The 16,405-nt window shown below is 49.6% G+C and overlaps 1 protein-coding gene across 6 annotated transcripts in view; it reads left to right on the forward strand.

The window, feature by feature from the left end:
- The first annotated feature begins 1,318 nt into the window (after positions 1–1,318).
- Positions 1,319–16,405, forward strand: part of MEI1 (meiotic double-stranded break formation protein 1) — a 75,178-nt gene continuing 60,091 nt past the window's right edge. For 2 of the 6 annotated variants that reach the window (XM_051834027.2, XM_051834029.2), the window contains exons 1-6: positions 1,320–1,656; positions 6,318–6,441; positions 9,116–9,166; positions 12,619–12,692; positions 15,182–15,287; positions 15,679–15,882. In XM_051834027.2, the coding sequence (XP_051689987.2) occupies positions 1,474–1,656; positions 6,318–6,441; positions 9,116–9,166; positions 12,619–12,692; positions 15,182–15,287; positions 15,679–15,882 (742 nt within the window). In that variant the 5' untranslated portion in view covers positions 1,320–1,473. Of the gene's footprint in view, positions 1,657–6,317; positions 6,442–9,115; positions 9,167–12,618; positions 12,693–15,181; positions 15,288–15,678; positions 15,883–16,405 lie in introns of all 6 variants that reach the window. The other 4 variants (XM_051834030.2, XM_051834032.2, XM_002721403.5 and 1 more) reach the window with 4 other exon arrangements.

Below are 16,405 nucleotides of genomic sequence, written 5' to 3' on the forward strand. Positions count from 1 at the left end.
GAACTTAAGTTTTCTTTCACTGAACAGAATTACTGCTGTAATGTACTTAAGATATTAAATGTTTTGTTTTTATGCATACCCATATATATATATATATAAATCTGCATCTTTAGCATTTTAAGCAAACACTTTTCCATGTTAATACCTCCTTTTCTCAAATATACGAAACTTCTGTTTTCTAAACTTTTGTTTGTTTGTTTGTTTTGACAGGCAGAGTGGACAGTGAGAGAGAGAGACAGAGAGAAAGGTCTTCCTTTACCGTTGGTTCACCCTCCAATGGCCGCTGTGGCCGGCGCACCATGCTGATCCGTTGGCAGGAGCCAGGTGCTTCTGGTCTCCCATGGGGTGCAGGGCCCAAGCACTTGGGCCATCCTCCACTGCGCTCCCTGGCCACAGCAGAGAGCTGGCCTGGAAGAGGGGCAACCGGGACAGAATCCGGCGCCCTGACCGGGACTAGAACCCGGTGTGCTGGCGCCGCAGGCAGAGGATTAGCCTAGTGAGCCGCGTTGCCGGCCTGTTTTCTACACTTCTGCCATGGCGAGCATTTTCCACTTACAGCAACACCTCTTGAACTGACCTCCTTCAACATGCTTCAGTCATATCGGTGCTAAACAAATCCTGATGGCTGATGGGTTGTTATTAATACAGGTTATGGGATTTCTTTCTTCAGCATTTCTTGTGCGCTCACAAAACCCAGGTGCTATCACCCCCTGCCCCAAGGTGACTTAAAGGGAGTGTCTTAGGTTCTCTTGAGAGAAGGGAGTTCTGTAAGTTTAAAACAACAAGAGCTGTTCGATAGAAAACCCCAGAGGCTGATTATTTATTTTAAAAAGTAGTGGCGGGGGGGCTGGGTTGTGAAGCGGTGGGTAGAGCGCTGCCTGCGGCGCCGGCGTCCTGTGTGGGCGCTGGTTTGAGTCCCGGCCGCTCCACTTCCGATGCAGCGCCCTGCTAACGGGCCTGGGAGAGCAGCGAGGGTGGCCCAGGTGCTTGGGCTTCTGCACCCACTGGGAGGCTCGGATGAAGCTCCTGGCTCCCGCCTGGCCTGGCCCAGCCCAGCCCAGCCCAGCCGCTGTGGTCACTTGGGGAGTGCACCAGCGGATGGGAGATCTCTCTCTCTCTCATTTTCTCTCTCTCTCTTTCTCTCTCTCTCCCCCCAACACTTTCAAATAAATCTTACAAAAACCAACCCCCAAACAGTACTAGAAATACAGCGCTTACTTTTTTTTCCCCTTTTCATGGCTACTGACTGCTACCTGATAAGTGCTTTTCAACTCAGTCCTGCGGGCGTCGACCCCGGCTGCCCTGCGCCGAGCTGGGCGCGCTGCGGCCTCGAGGCCACCCCTCCTCCCCACGGGCCCGCAGGCCTCTCGGTCGGCGCAGGCGCATTGCGCGTCCGCGCCGACGGCCCTCAGGTGCGCTTGCGCACAAACTGCGCGGGAAAAGGTGCGGCCGCCTCGGAGGGCGCGCGCGGAGATGGCTGCGAGGGCGGCGGCGGCGGCGGCGGCGGCGGCCCCTCCCGGGCTCGGGAGGGACGAAGCGGCGGTGCTGCTCCTCGACAAGGCCCATTACCGGCACGACCCGCGCTGGCTGCTGCCCGTGTCCCCACGCCTCTGCCTGGCCTGCGCGCTGGAGCTGCTGCCGGAGCCCGGCGTGTCGGTGCGGGCGGAACCCGTCCCTGAGGACGCGGGCTGGGGCTGCCCCTCGCCAGGCCCCTCTCTGCAGCCAGGCTCAGCCTCCCCAGGCTCCGCGAGCCCCTGGCCGCGGTTCACCGCCTCCCTAAACAGGCCCCTGGAGCCCTGGCCCACTGCGCAACAAGCCCAGAGGAGCCGGGCCCTTCCTCAAGTGAGCCCAGCGCGGGCTCTGCGCCGGGGGTGGGTCGGGTGCCCCTTGCCTGGCCCTCGCTCCCCGCCTGGCCTTTCTCTAGGGTTCGGCCTTAGCCCGGCCACCTCCCAGGCTGGTCGCCCTCAGCCTGTGCCAGGCGCTCTGGCGGTGCGGGGGGACTTTTCCAACAGGCAGAGAGAGCCGGCCCCAACTGGGCGGCCGTTCCCTCCGTGCCTGCCCGCCTCTGCGCAGAACCCAGACTCCTCTGGCGTCCGTGGGGGTGCCCAAGAAGATGGGGGGGGTGTTCCTGTCTTGGTTGAGGGGGATGGGCTCAGTTCTCTCTTTCGGTATCAGGATGTCTTTCCACTATTTTTTTTTTTTGACAGGTAGAGTTACAGACAGTGAGAGACAGAAAGGTCTTCCTTCTGTTGGTTCACCCCTCAGATGGCCGCCACGGCCGGCTGGTGCAGGTGCTTCTCCTGGTCTCCCATGGGGTGCAGGGCCCAAGGACTTGGGCCATCCTCCACTGCACTCCCTGGCCACAGCAGAGAGCTGGCCTGGAACAGGGGCAATCGGGACAGAATCTGGCGCCCATATGGGATGCCGGTGCCACAGGTGGAGGATTAACCAAGTGAGCCACGGCGCCGGCTCCACTTTTTTTTTTTTTTTTAAGATTTATTTATTTATTTGAAAGAGTTACAGAGAGAGAGGAGAGGCAGAGAGTGAGCGAGGTCTTCCATCCACTGGTTCACTCCCTAATTGGCTGCAGCGGCCGGAGTTGCGCCGATCTGAAGCCAGGTGCCAGGAGCTACTTCCGGTCTCCTACACGGGTGCAGGGACCCAAGGACTTGAGCCATCCTCCACTGCTTTCCCAGGCCGTAGCAGAGAGCTGGACAGGAAGTGGAGCAGCTGGGACTCAAACCGGTGCCCATATGGGATGCCGGTGCTGCAGGCGGTGGCCTTACCTGCTACACCACAGTGCTGGCCCTTCCACTTTTAAATGTGGTTGAAGAGCCGGAAGAGCTTTTGTTTGTGTGTGTTACTCCTAAGAGAAATACTGGATTAGAAGTAAAAGCAGGGGCGGCCTTGTGGCACAGTGGGTTAAGCCACTGTCTGCAGCACCAGCATTTCATACCAGCACCGGCTGGAGTCCCTGTGGCTCCACTCCTGATCCAGCTTCCTGCTAATGTACCTGGGAAGGCAGCAGAGGATGGCCCATGGGCCCCTGCACCCACATGGGAGACCTGAAAGAAACTCCTGGCTTCAGCCTGGCCTAACCTTGATCCTTGCAGTCATTTGGGGAGTGAACCAGCAGATGGAGGATGTCTCTTCTCTCTGTCTCTTCCTCTCTTGCTGTAACTTAAAAAAAAAAATGAATCTTAAAAACAGCAAAATTTAAGAATATTTATTTAAAAGTAATGGTAAATCCATTATATATTAGCATCATTTTTTGGTGTACAATTTACAATTTTAACTTTTTAAAAACATTTGTTTATTTGAAAGATAGAATAACAGAGAGAAATGGAGAGAAATCAATCTTCTATCTGCTGGTTCATTCCCTGAATGACTGCCACACCCTGGACTGGGCCAGGCCAAAGCCAGGAACCTGAAACTCCATCCTGGTCTCTCACATAGATGGCAGGGGCCCAAGCCTTCTTTACTGCTTTCTCAGGCATGTTAGCAGGAAGCTGGATCTGAAACAGAGTAGCTGGGACTTGATCGTGTGCTCTGATGTGGAGGCAGCGGTTTAACCCTCTGCTCCAACGTGCTGGCCTCTATTTTAACCCTTTTTAAGCGAACAGATTTATGCATAAAGGCAGACATAACCATATTTTCCAAAAGCGAAATGAGATAGGAAAGGTGTTGTTTAGCTTTACATTTTCACAAGTTGCTTCAGTGGCTTAAAAACAGAAGACCATCAGATTCTCATCTATTTCTGCATTCAGTCTGTTGCATCATCACATGTCAGGTGGTCTGAAACACTCCACTGTACACTTGTGAGAGAATATAAGGAAGACCAAGAACACTTTAAAACTGTATGAAAATAATTTTCACTTCGTGTACCCTCTGAAAAGCTTTTGGGTATTCTGAGGGGAGACCAGTGAGAACCACTGAACTACTTCATAAGTTAGTGAGATTTCACCGAGGCTGGAGGTTCCGTGGCTGCTGTTACGACAATGAGTCAAATACGAATAAGTGCAGTAGGAAAGCAGATAATAGAACACACGTTACTGGGAATTTGGAAGGATGGACTTGTTTGTGGTCAAGTGCTGTGTAGGGTAAGGAGGGAAATTAGGGAAAGTTTCCAGATAAAGCATTTAATTAGGCCTAAGAAGATGAACCAGAGGAGGTGGGAGGCTTATCCCAAGAGGTGTTAGAAGGATGAGTGGAGGTAATCAGTGTTTGCAGAGAAACAAGAAAATGAGGTGGGAGAACCAGATTGTGATCAGTGTCTTGAATTTGAATCCATGGCTGGTACAGCGGCTCACTAGGCTAATCCTCCACCTGCGGCGCCGGCACTCTGGGTTCTAGTCCCAGTTGCTCTTCTTCCAGTCCAGCTCTCTGCTGTGGCCCAGGAAGGCAGTGGAGGATGGCCCAAGTGCTTGGGCTCTGCACCCGCATGGGAGACCAGGAGGAAACACCTGGCTCCTGGCTTCGGATCGGTGCAGCACGCCAGCTGTAGCGGCTATTTGGGGGGTGAACCAACGGTAAAGGAAGACCTTTCTCTCTCTCTCTCTCTAACTCTGCCTGTCAAAACAACAACAACAACAACAACAACAAAAAACAACAAAACTTGAATCCAAGTTAAGGAGCCTGAATTTTATCAGCTGAAGGAGAGTTGCTGAGATTTTTTGAGAAGCTCATTTATATTATTAGCTTAATCTATGATGTAGGATGAATTGGTAAAGGAATTAACGTGACATTTAAAATGCCACATGTTAGAGACAATAAGAAATGCAACTTCACCTTTTATTAAATGTACTTTTTTTTTTTTTTTTGACAGGCAGAGTGGACAGTGAGAGAGAGAGAGACAGAGAGAAAGGTCTTCCTTTGCCGTTGGTTCACCCTCCAATGGCCGGCGCGGCCGGCGCGCTGCGGCCGGCGCACCGCGCTGATCCGATGGCAGGAGCCAGGAGCCAGGTGCTTTTCCTGGTCTCCCATGGGGTGCAGGGCCCCAAGCACCTGGGCCATCCTCCACTGCACTCCCTGGCCACAGCAGAGAGCTGGCCTGGAAGAGGGGCAACCGGGACAGAATCCGGCGCCCCGACTGGGACTAGAACCCGGTGTGCCGGTGCCGCTAGGCAGAGGATTAGCCTAGTGAGCTGTGGCGCCGGCCAAATGTACTTTTTAAAAAAAAAAAAAAAAGATTTATTTATGTATTTGAAATAGTTACACAGAGAAGTTAACTCCCCAACTGGTTAACTCCTCAACTGGCCACAACGACCAGAGTTGCACCGATACGAAGCCAGAAGCTTCTTCTGGGTCTCCCACATGGGTTCAGGGGCCCAAGGCTTTGGGCCGTCTTCCACTGCTATCCCAGGCCACAGCTGGGAGCTGGATCGGAAGAGGAGCAGCCGGGACTAGAACTGGCATCCATATGGGATGCTGTCACTGCAGGTGATGGCTTTACCTGCTACACCACAGCGCCAGCCCCTAAATGTACTTTTTAAAAAATATATTTATTTATTTTATTTGAAAGACAGTTACAGAGAAAAAGGAAGAGGGAGAGAGGGCTTCCATCCACTGGTTCACTCCCCAAATGGCTGCAACGGCTGGACGTGGGCCAGACTGAAGCCAGGAGCTTCTTTTGGGTCTCCTATGTGGGTGGGTGCAGGCTCCTCAGCACTTGGGCCATCCTCCACTGCTTTAGTAGGGAGCTGGATTGGAAGTGGAGCAGCTGGGACTCGAACTGGCACCCATGTGGGCATTTACCTGTTATGTGACAGCGCCAGAGCCGAATGTACTTTTCTTAACCTCAGCTATCATCAATTGAAGGAGTGATATAGTCAGTTGTGCCTGTGTTCCTGTCCTGTTGGTGCTCAGTTCATTTTTGACCTAACTTTCATCAGTGGATTGAGTACTTTGCAGTTAGTACAGTTTCCTGTTCAGGGAGGTGTCTTGAGGGTGAGGATTTATGCTACATTGAGTGGAAAGTAGGTCACCTACTTCTGGCTCATGAAGGGTTGCTAGCATCATTCCCCAGGCTGTGGAAATGGGAAGAGGACTGAGCTCAGGCAAGGCCTGGCTGAAGACTTGGATATGCACAATCCTGGGTATCAACCCATGGGCTCCCTTGTGTAGATCATGTTCTTTCCCATACTCCCTTAGGTAGAGTGGCCCTTACTGCAGTTTGGATGGTCTCTTTAGTCCCATCTTACTATAGTATATATTACATATAGTATAAATATAGTAATCATATTTGGAAATTACAGTTGTTGGGTTCAGAATGCCTGAGACTTGTTTGGTATTGAATCTTTTTCTTCATTTGCTCCAAGTTGGTGCGCAAGAAGCACGTGGTGTCCTGCTTCCGCGATGCCCTCGTGAGGCATACCTCCCTGGTCACACAGCTGGTGGCTCAGGACCAGAGAGTCTGCATCCACTTCATACAGATACTTTTTGGTGAGCTTGAAAACTTTGGCATGAGTTTTGCATGTATAGCATGGATATTTGCTTCGGGGGGGGGCTTGAAGAAATGGTTTTGGAAAGATTATTTCAACTTTTTGACTTGTAAATTATTTTGTCATAATGATGCAGAAATGGTTCCCTTTCTAAGATAACATGATGCAGTTTATGGTAACAAGCTTTCCCAGATCTAAGAAGTCAGTAAAAGTGTGACAGTGAGTATGGGAAGTGTAAGGTCCTTTAAGAGTCCAATGTATATTGTCTTCTAAGTGGGTCAGAAGTCCTGGAATGTAGTTTGCTGATTTGGGTGTGACCTTGATTGTTATTTCCCCTCTCCTGTGCCTTAGTTTCTTCATGTGTAAAGCAAGGTAGATTAAATTTTATCTGAAGTTTCTTTTTTTAATGTGGTTATAATGTCCAGTGGAATGAGTTCTTTTAGGGAAAAGGGCAGTTAATTTGTATTGAGTGCTTTTCTGTGCCAGAAGAATTTCAGGCTTTTAACTGCCAAGACCTGTAAGGGAGATAGGATGATTCCCCAAGGCTAAGGGAGGTCGTAGCTAACAAGTGCAAAGTTGGAATTTTTTTTTTTATTTTTATTTTTTGACAGGCAGAGTGGACAGTGAGAGAGAGAGAGACAGAGAGAAAGGTCTTCTTTTTGCCGTTGGTTCACCCTCCAATGGCCGCTGTGGCTGGCATGCTGCGGCCTGCGCACCGCACTGATCCGAAGGCAGGAGCCAGGTGCTTCTCCTGGTCTCCCATGGGGTGCAGGGCCCAAGCACTTGGGCCCTCCTCCACTGCACTCCCTGGCCACAGCAGAGAGCTGGCCTGGAAGAGGGGCAACCGGGACAGAATCCGGCGCCCCGACCGGAACTAGAACCCGGTATGCCGGCGCCGCTAGGTGGAGGATTAGCCTATTGAGCCACGGCGCTGGCCCCAAAGTTGGAATTTTACCTCAGGTCCGTCACAGACTCCAGAGCACAGTTTGTCTGCTGTGCCACATTGACAGTTCTTATATTTTATTTATTTGAAAGGGAGAGAGAGAGCGAGAGCGAGAGAGCCAGCCAGCTGCTGCTTGTGATGCCAGCATCCCATGTGGATGCCTATTCAAGTCCCAACTGCTTTACTTCTCATCCAGCTCCCTGCTAATATGCCTGGGAAAGCAGAGGAAGATGGCCCAAGTACTTGGGCTCCTGCACTCACATGGGAGACCCAGATGAAACTCCTGGCTTCTAGCTTCTGCCTGGCCCAGCTCTGGCCGTTGTGGCCATTTGGAGAGTGAGCCAGTGGATGGAAGAGCTCTCTCTCTCTCTTGCTCTCTCATTCTCTCGCTCTCTTGCTCTCTTGCTCTCTCTCTATCTCATCTTTCTATAATTCTGCCACTCAAATAAATACATAAAATTTTTTACAAATATATTAATTTATTTATTTGAAAGGCAGAGTTACAGAGTGGCAGAAGTAGAGAGAGAGAGAGAGAGGTCTTCCATCTGCTGGTTCACTCCCCAACTGGCTGCAATGGCTGGAGCTGTGCCAATCCAAAGCCAGGGGCTAGGAGCTTCCTCCAGGTCTTCTACGTAGGTGCAGGGGCCCAAGGATTTGGACCATCTTCCACTGTTTTCCCAGGCCATAGCAGAAAGCTGGATGGGAAGTGGAGCAGCTGGGACTCAAACTGGTGCCCATATGGGATGCCGGCACTGCAGTCGGCGGCTTTATCCACTGTGCCACAGTGCTGGCCCCATAAATAAAAATTTTTTAAAAAATGCCTTAAAAAAAGACCTCTTCTATCTACTGGCTCATTCCCCAAATGCCCACAATAGTAGGCTCTGGTTCAGGCCAAAGCTAAGAGTCAGGAATTCATTCTGCATATGTGGCAGGGACCCAAGTCCTAGAGCCGTCACTTGCTAGCGCATTTGCAGGAGGCTGGTCTAGGAATTGGAGCCATGATTCTACCCCAGGTATGCCAATGTCTGATGCAGGCATCTCAAGCAGTCTGTTAACCACTGCACCAACCGCTTGCCCCGCCTTGATCTTTGTGTGGGGAGCAACCCGGACTAGACTAAGTTGCTGGAATTAAGACTTGTTCTATGCATCTGCTCTCCCACAATATGGCGCTGGGAGAGGAGTAAACAGCTTCTACCCAGCTGCCTCCAGTTCAACCAATAAACAGCAGGACTTGCTCCTGATTGGAGGAGAGCAGCGTGCTCGGCGTGTGGGCAGCCGAGTTGGGATTGGCAGAGGAGGACTATAAAGGAGGAGAGAGACGGCATGCACCAGGAACATCTAAGAGGAACATCTAAGGGGAACACCTGTGCAGCCCCCGAGAGAGCCGGCCAGCAGTGTGCCGCTCCCCCGCGGAAGTGGGGAATGTGGCAGGGGGAACCGCCCTTCCATGGAGGTGGAAGGGTCGGTAGCCAACCCGGGAAGAACCAGCAGCAAACCCGGGGAGGGCCGAGCAGACAAAAGAACAGCGCAGGGTCCTGTGTCGTTCCTCTATGAAGAGGGGGAGTGACACTTTGTAAAGGAAAGGTGCGTCATTGAGAATCTAGGTGTTTGGTAGAATTAGCTGAGAGATTGCTTAAAGATTCTATTATTATTGGGATTCATGATGTGCCATTGTGGATTTGTTTCTCTTTAAAGAGAACTGTTAACTTTTCTTACTTCCCTCTGCTCCAAGGGCTGTTACGCAATGTGGAAGATGGGAGTGCAATAGACCTCTGTATTGAAGGTAAGGTGAAACCATTTTCTTTCTTTCTTTTTTTTTTTTTTTTTTTGACAGGCAGAGTGGACAGTGAGAGAGAGAGAGAGAGAGACAGAGAGAAAGGTCTTCCTTTTGCCGTTGGTTCACCCTCCAATGGCCGCCGCGGCCGGCGCACCGCGCTGATCCGATGGCAGGAGCCAGGAGCCAGGTGCTTCTCCTGGTCTCCCATGGGGTGCAGGGCCCAAGCACCTGGGCCATCCTCCACTGCACTTCCGGGCCACAGCAGAGAGCTGGCCTGGAAGAGGGGCAACCGGGACAGAATCCGGCGCCCCGACCGGGACTAGAACCCGGTGTGCCGGCGCCGCTAGGTGGAGGATTAGCCTAGTGAGCCGCGGCGCCGGCCTGGTGAAACCATTGAACTTAGCATTTGAAGCTGGGACTATTAGCCTGACTTGAAGACTTTGGTGAATTTGTCCATTTAGAGACTGGCAAGGAAAACTCAGTTGTCAATCATTAATTGTACATTTCTTCCTTGGGTCCTACTCTGTGCTAGGTAATGCATCAGACACTAGAGATACATAGATGGGTGAGATGTGGTCTCTGCCCTCTAAGAGCTTACAAGCTAGAAGAAATATTGGCAAATAACTAGAGTTGATGACAATTTGTAAAAAAAAAAAGAAAGTTGATAACTTTTGTAAAAAATTACATTTCATATTGGCTCACTGAAAGGTTTCTGCATGTAAGTGGTAGTAAAAGCTGTGGAAGTGCGTGAGTTTACAAGCAAAAGGCTTGTAGAGAAAGAAGTCAAGGGCTCTGGGATGGGAGGATTCCAAAAGGGAGTGTGTGATTTGTACCAGTTTAGATCCACTCAGGAAATTTAAAAAAAAAAAACAAAACACCACTATCCCTGTTATGTGGACAGAAAAAAAAAACTTTACAGAATTAGTAGTAGGAAACTCAAAAGGCAAAAAGAGAACAACCATGTTTTCTTGGGGGTAGAAATTATAGAAAGCAGCACCTATCCCTGAGACTATCCCTAGGGGGAAAAAAAACCCAAGAGATTGGAATTGTTAAAACGTAGAAGTTTTGGTTGGCGCCGTGGCTCAATAGGTTAATTCTCCACCTGCGGCACCAGCATACCGGGTTCTAGTCCCGGTCGGGGCACTGGATTCTGTCCCGGTTGCTCCTCTTCCAGTCCAGCTCTCTGCTGTGGCCCAGGAGTACAGTGGAGGATGGCCCAAGTCCTTGGGCCCTGCACCCCTTGGGAGACCAGGAAAAGCACCTGGCTCCTGCCATCGGATCAGCGTGGTGCGCCGGCTGCAGCGTGCTGGCCGTAGTGGCCACTGGGGAGTGAACCAACGGTAAAAGGAAGACCTTTCTCTCTGTCTCTCTCTCTCTCTCACTGTCCACTCTGCCTGTCAAAAAAAAAAAAAAAGTAGAAGTTTTTTTTTTTTTTTTTAAGATTTATTTATTTTGATTTGAAAGGCAGAGTTACAGAGAGGCAAAGGCTAGCGGTAGTTGGGGGAGGTCTTCAATTCACTGGCAGATGGCCTCAGTGAAGCCAGGAGCCAGGAGCTTCTTCCAGGTCTCCCATGTGGGTGCAGGGGCCCAAGGACTTGGACCATCTTCTACTGCTTTCCCAGGCCATAGCAGAGAGCTGGATCGGAAGAGGAGCAGCCAGGACTCCTGAATCACTGGTTCTAGACATAGTTCATAGGAGTGGCCTGTGAAGATCATTTAGGCCTCTATACCCAAAAGGGAGACCCAGATGAAGCTCCTGGCTCTGGCTTCAGCCTTGCTTGGCTCCAGCTGTTGCAGCCATTTGGGGAGTGAACCAGTGGATGGAAGATATCTCTCTTTCTGTAACTGCCAAAAAAAAACAAACAAACAAAAAAAAAAAACACAAAAAACAAAACAAAACAAAAACAAAACAAAACAAAACAAAAAACCCAATATTTTAAAGGGCATTCACATGGTCTGCAAATATCTTAACACTTTGTGTCCATTTTGAAAGGTCTGCTTCTGTAGGCCTCATTGTCACTAATCTTTACATTTTGCCTTTCCCAAGTCCGTGACCATCCAAACAGCAGCTTCCCATAAATCAGTGTGCTCTGTATGCACTTCGCAGTATTTCTTAGGTCTCCATCCAGATGATATTGACAAACAAATGCACCACTTGAATTTCTAACCATATCAGAAGGGCGCGTTCCCTTTATAATTTCCAAGCTCATAGTTGCCCCAGGGTAGGGCTGAAATGCTGTAGCCATCCACTTCTTGGTGGTGGTAACATTGCTTGCAGAACCATCATCAGATCCCAAGAATGTCACTGAGGTGTCAGGCGCTAGGGAGACTGCAAGTGGGGAAGGAAAGGCCTTGTTTCTTCTTCTTCTTCTTCTTTTAAGATTTATTTATATGAAAGACTTAGAGGAACAAAGAGAGAGATCTTCCATTCACTGGTTGACTCCTCAGATGGCTGCAATGGCTGAGACTTGGCTAGGGCAAAGCCAGGAGTCAGGAGCTTCCTCCCAGTCTCCAGCGTGGTTGGAGGGGCCCAAGCACTTGGGCCATCTGCTGCTTTTGCAGGCACATTAGCAGGGAGTTGGATGGGAAGTGGAGCAGCTGTGTGTGCAACCAGGAACTCCAGCATTGTAGGTGGCAGCTTAACCTGCTATGCACAGTGCCAGCCCCAGGGCCTTACTTCGTCCTCACTGCTCCTGTTTGCTGCTTGCCTGCTTCCTGTTTCTGAGTGCCATGTGAAGATGCTTCTTCACCCTGTCTCTGACAGAACCTTCCCCTAGCAGCCCCTGAATCTGTTTGCAGCTTTCCAGCCTTGTAGACCCAGCCTCATCTTCAAAGATACAGCAGAAACACCACAGCTGATGATGCGGAAGGGTAGCTTGGAGCCGAGAAATACTTTCCTAATAATTGGCGTAGGAACTGACTCATAATTCCTTCTTCTAGTACATAAAGGCTCAAACTTGGATAGGAGAAAAAGGATAAAGTAGTAGTTTTCAATGTTATAATAGACTCACCTGGGAAACTTTAGAAATATAATAAAATTTTATATTTAGAATATTATTTTAAAATATTAAGTAATATACAATGAATGTATAAGTATGTAATAAATTATATAAATATAGTGATATTTATATATACTTATATATGTATTTCTATTTTTTCACATCAAAAAATAAAAAGATACTTGAGATCTTCCCCTAGAGATTCTGCTTTAGTTGATCTATGGCGGGCCTGGGCATTATTATTATTATTATTTTTTTAAGCTTTCCTTGTGATCCTAACATGCAGCCTGAGTTGAGAACCACTGAAATAAAACATGAAGCCAGAAATCCTGTCGTTTTAATGTGCACGTAGACTTTATTGGGAGAAGCGGAAAAGTCTCCCACTGACTGAGTAGGGCTATGAGCTGTGAATTCTGGGCTGGGACGTCCTCAGTTAGTAATACTGTCATGTCTGTTCAGTCCTTATCCAGCTGACAACGCAGCTGAAGCTGGAGCAGACCGTCCATTGCCTGCTGAATGAGTGCCACAAAGAGGTCAGTAAACAGCTCTGGGTTCTTGAGGTTCCTTAGAACCTTGGAGGATTCTGTCAGAGCTGGTCCGACTGTTCTTTGGATAGACGGGTGTCGCTCCCCCTCTTCACGGAGGAACGACACAGGACCCTGCGTTGTTCTTTTGTCTGCTCGGCCCTCCCCGGGTTTGCTGCTGGTTCTTCCCGGGTTGGCTACTGACCCTTCCACCTCCGTGGAAGGGCGGTTCCCCCTGCCACCTTCCCCACTTCTGCGGGGGAGCGGCACACCGCCGGCTGGCTCTCTCGGGGGCTGCACAGGTGTTCCTTCAGATAGATGTTCCTGGTGCATGTTGTCTCTCTCCTCCTTTATAGTCCTCTTCCACCAATCCCAACTCTGCTACCCACACGCCGAGTACGCTGCTCTCCTCCAATCAGGAGCAGGTCCTACAGTTTATTGGTTGAACTGGAGGCAGCTGTGTAGAAGCTGTTTCCTCCTCTCCCAGCGCCATATTGTGGGAGAGCAGATGCATAGAATAAGTCTTAATTCCAGTAACTTAGTCTAGTCCGAGTTGCTCCCGGTTGCTCCCCACAGACGGGAATCCGGAAGTCCATAGAGAAGAAAGGACTACCTGAGGTCACTGAGTTGGTGGCCAAGCAGAGCTAGGGCCTGGAGCTCTGACCCTGCTATCGACTCTGCAGTGTCCTTCCTTCCCCTCGTTCAGTTCCCCAAAGGCTACTTCCACGTGACAGCACAGCCATCCCTGTGGCTCACTCTGTACCTTCCCAAACGCAGTGCAGATTGTCTTGATGAATTTATCAAGGGCCTGGGTCGGTGTTGTAGCTTGGATCTGAACTGTACATTGCTGTGTCCTGAAGGCGTTTGCTCTCATAAGCACCTCAGGTGAGCGTGGAGTTGGTGTGCCGAAGCTGCTTTCTTCACTGTAGTCAGAGACGCACAGCAGGTTTTGGGTTGTGCTTAACATCGAGGAATAATATCAGAATCACTGTTTACTTTGCAGAAGAAAGACAAACATGCATCTCAATACCCTTAAGAGCAAATTTTAAAAAATATTTTATTTTATTTACTTGAAAGAGAGAGGTAGATACACCAGAGAGAGAGGGGTAGATACACCAGAGAGAGGTGGGGGGGTCTTCCATTCGTTGGTTCACTCCCCAAATGACCACAACTGCCAGAGCTGAGCTGATCTGAAGCCAGGAGCCCGGAGCTTCCTCCAGGTCTCCCATGTGGGTACAGGGGCCCAAGGACTTAGGCCATCCTCTACTGCTTTCCCAGGCCACAGCAGAGAGCTGGATCAGAAGTGGCTCACAGTCCTTTTGGGTTTATTCCTCTTTTGGAAGCCCCCTTCCACAACGCTCTGGCTGGAGGCCTTTTACTCTAATAAATAATTTTAAATCTAAAAAAAAAAAAAGTGGTACAGCCAGGACTTGAACCAACACTTATATGGGATGCTAGCTCTGCAGGCTGGGGCTTTAATCTGCTGCGCCACAGCGCTGGCCCCAAGAACAATATTTATTTAATTATAAATTATATTGAAATGATCATATCATTGTAATTATTTCGCATGTGATTCATCTATCAGGTTGAATTTATAATTATAGATCAGTATTTATCATGCTGCTGCTGCTAAGCATTTATGGAGCACGTTCTATATGCTTGCTGCTGTGTTATGTGCTTTATACGTAGTATTTAGTCCCACCAGCAACCCTGTGAGGTGGGTGGTATTATTACTATTTCCCACCAGAGGAGTTAAGAGTCTTGCCCGATGTGGTACAGCTAGTTGGTAGAAAAGGTGAAACGTACACCATTGATTTTCCCTGTAAAGCATCAGGCACAGTGCCTGGCATTTAGAGTTCAATAGTAGTAGCTGTGATAATAGTAATAGAGGTTTGGTGCTGAGCCAAAAACTGGCTCTGACACATACCTGTTTTTACCTTCTAGTTTCTGATTCTCTAGGAGGCAAGATGTGCTAATTTCAATTCAGTTTAGGTAACATGTACTGAGCTATTGACTCAGTCCCTTTCCTCCTGGGAGTTCCCAGTCAAATGGGGGAATTGGACAGTTAGCTAAGGAAGCTGATTGCCAGGCTAGGCATTTGGCACAGGAGTTAAGACACTGCTTAGGACACCACATCCCACATTGGAGAGCCTGGGTTTGAGTCCCAGCTCTGCTCTTGCATCTGATTTTTTTACCAGTCCGTACCCTTGGGGACAGCAGGTGATGATGTAAGTACCTGGGTTCCTGCCACCCATATGGGAGACTCAGATTGAGTTCATGGCTCCTGGCTTCAGCCTGGCCTACCCCTGGCAGTTGTGGGGATTTGTGGAGTGGAGCAGTGGATGGGCGATCTCTTTCTCTCTCTTTGCTTTTCAAGTAAGTAAAAAGCTGATTGTGGTAAGAGACACGCACAGTACAGGCAACTGTATGGCTACAGCAGAATCAATTTTGGTGGGAAATCCATCCTGATCCTGATAAGAATGTATTCACTGTTGTAGCTGTGTAGCATGCCCTCCATGCGAGGGAGCCTGGTCACCTTCACCCTCCTTGGCAAGTTGGTGGATGCCATCCCTGCTCTGGCAGACAAGCTTGTGGTGGAGCACGGTAAGTGACCCGTGGGGAGGAGCTGTCACTGCCCTTGGCTGTGATCTATGTTGGCCAAGTTGAAAATGGTCAGTTCCTTGATTCTGGCCCTGGGCCAGTTCCATTCATTCTCTAAAAAACACTACTTAAGTACCTCCATTGAGCCTTCCTTTTGGGTGGAAAGAGGAATTCTGGGATATAGAAATAATTTTTGTTTTTTCCATGAGTGAAATGCAGATAAATGCCTCACAGAGGATTTACCTAAAGGCAAATCACTGAACTCTGCCAAGCTTTGTTTCTGCACTGGACTGAACTCTGGCATTGCCGTTACCACCTACTGGGAGTGAGTTTGGCATCTCCTAGAACCATGGATTTGCGAGAGCCCCTGCCTCCTTGGCTGTTTTCTGGACAGGCAGACTGATGGAGCATCTGCTGAGAGGCCTGGCATACCCCAGTGAGGGGGTGCAGGCTGCCGCGTGCTACCTCTACGGGAAGCTCTACTCCTCCCCGGTGGCCGCTGAGGTGCTTTCAGGCCACTTCCGAGAGAAGCTGTGTCCCCTCTTCCTCTCCACTCTGGATGTTGCCCAGACAAAGGAGCTGCAGATCAACTGCTTGGGTAAGACACAGGCCTGGAGAGAAAAGGGAGGGCAAACTTTGGAGGTTTTGCTTGAGGACTTGGGGTATTGGCCCCTGTAACCATGGAGGAGTTTACTGCTTGGCAAAGGAGAGAACCCGGGCATTCCAATATGGGATGGAGGTATCCCAAGCAGTGTCTTAACTGCTGTGGCAAACACCAGCCCTTGGACTTTTCTACTCTTTTCTTCTTCTTTTTTTTTTTTTAATAAGATTTATTTTATTTATTTGAAAGAATTACAGAGAGAGGTAGAGACAGAGAGAGAGGTAGAGAGAGAGAGAGGTCTTCCATCCACTGGTTCACTCCCCAGATGGCCACAATGGCTGGAGCTGTGCCGATCCAAAGCCAGGAGCCAGGAGATTCTTCCAGGTCTCCCGTGTGGGTGCAGGTGCCCAAGCACTTGGGCCATATTCCACTGCTTTCCCAGGCCACAGCAGAGAGCTGGATTGGAAGAGGAGCAGCTGGGACTAGAACCGGCGCCCATATGGGATGCCAGTGCTTCAGG

Source organism: Oryctolagus cuniculus, chromosome 11 (assembly GCF_964237555.1).
Source record: "Oryctolagus cuniculus chromosome 11, mOryCun1.1, whole genome shotgun sequence".
Taxonomy (NCBI): Eukaryota; Metazoa; Chordata; class Mammalia; order Lagomorpha; family Leporidae; genus Oryctolagus; species Oryctolagus cuniculus.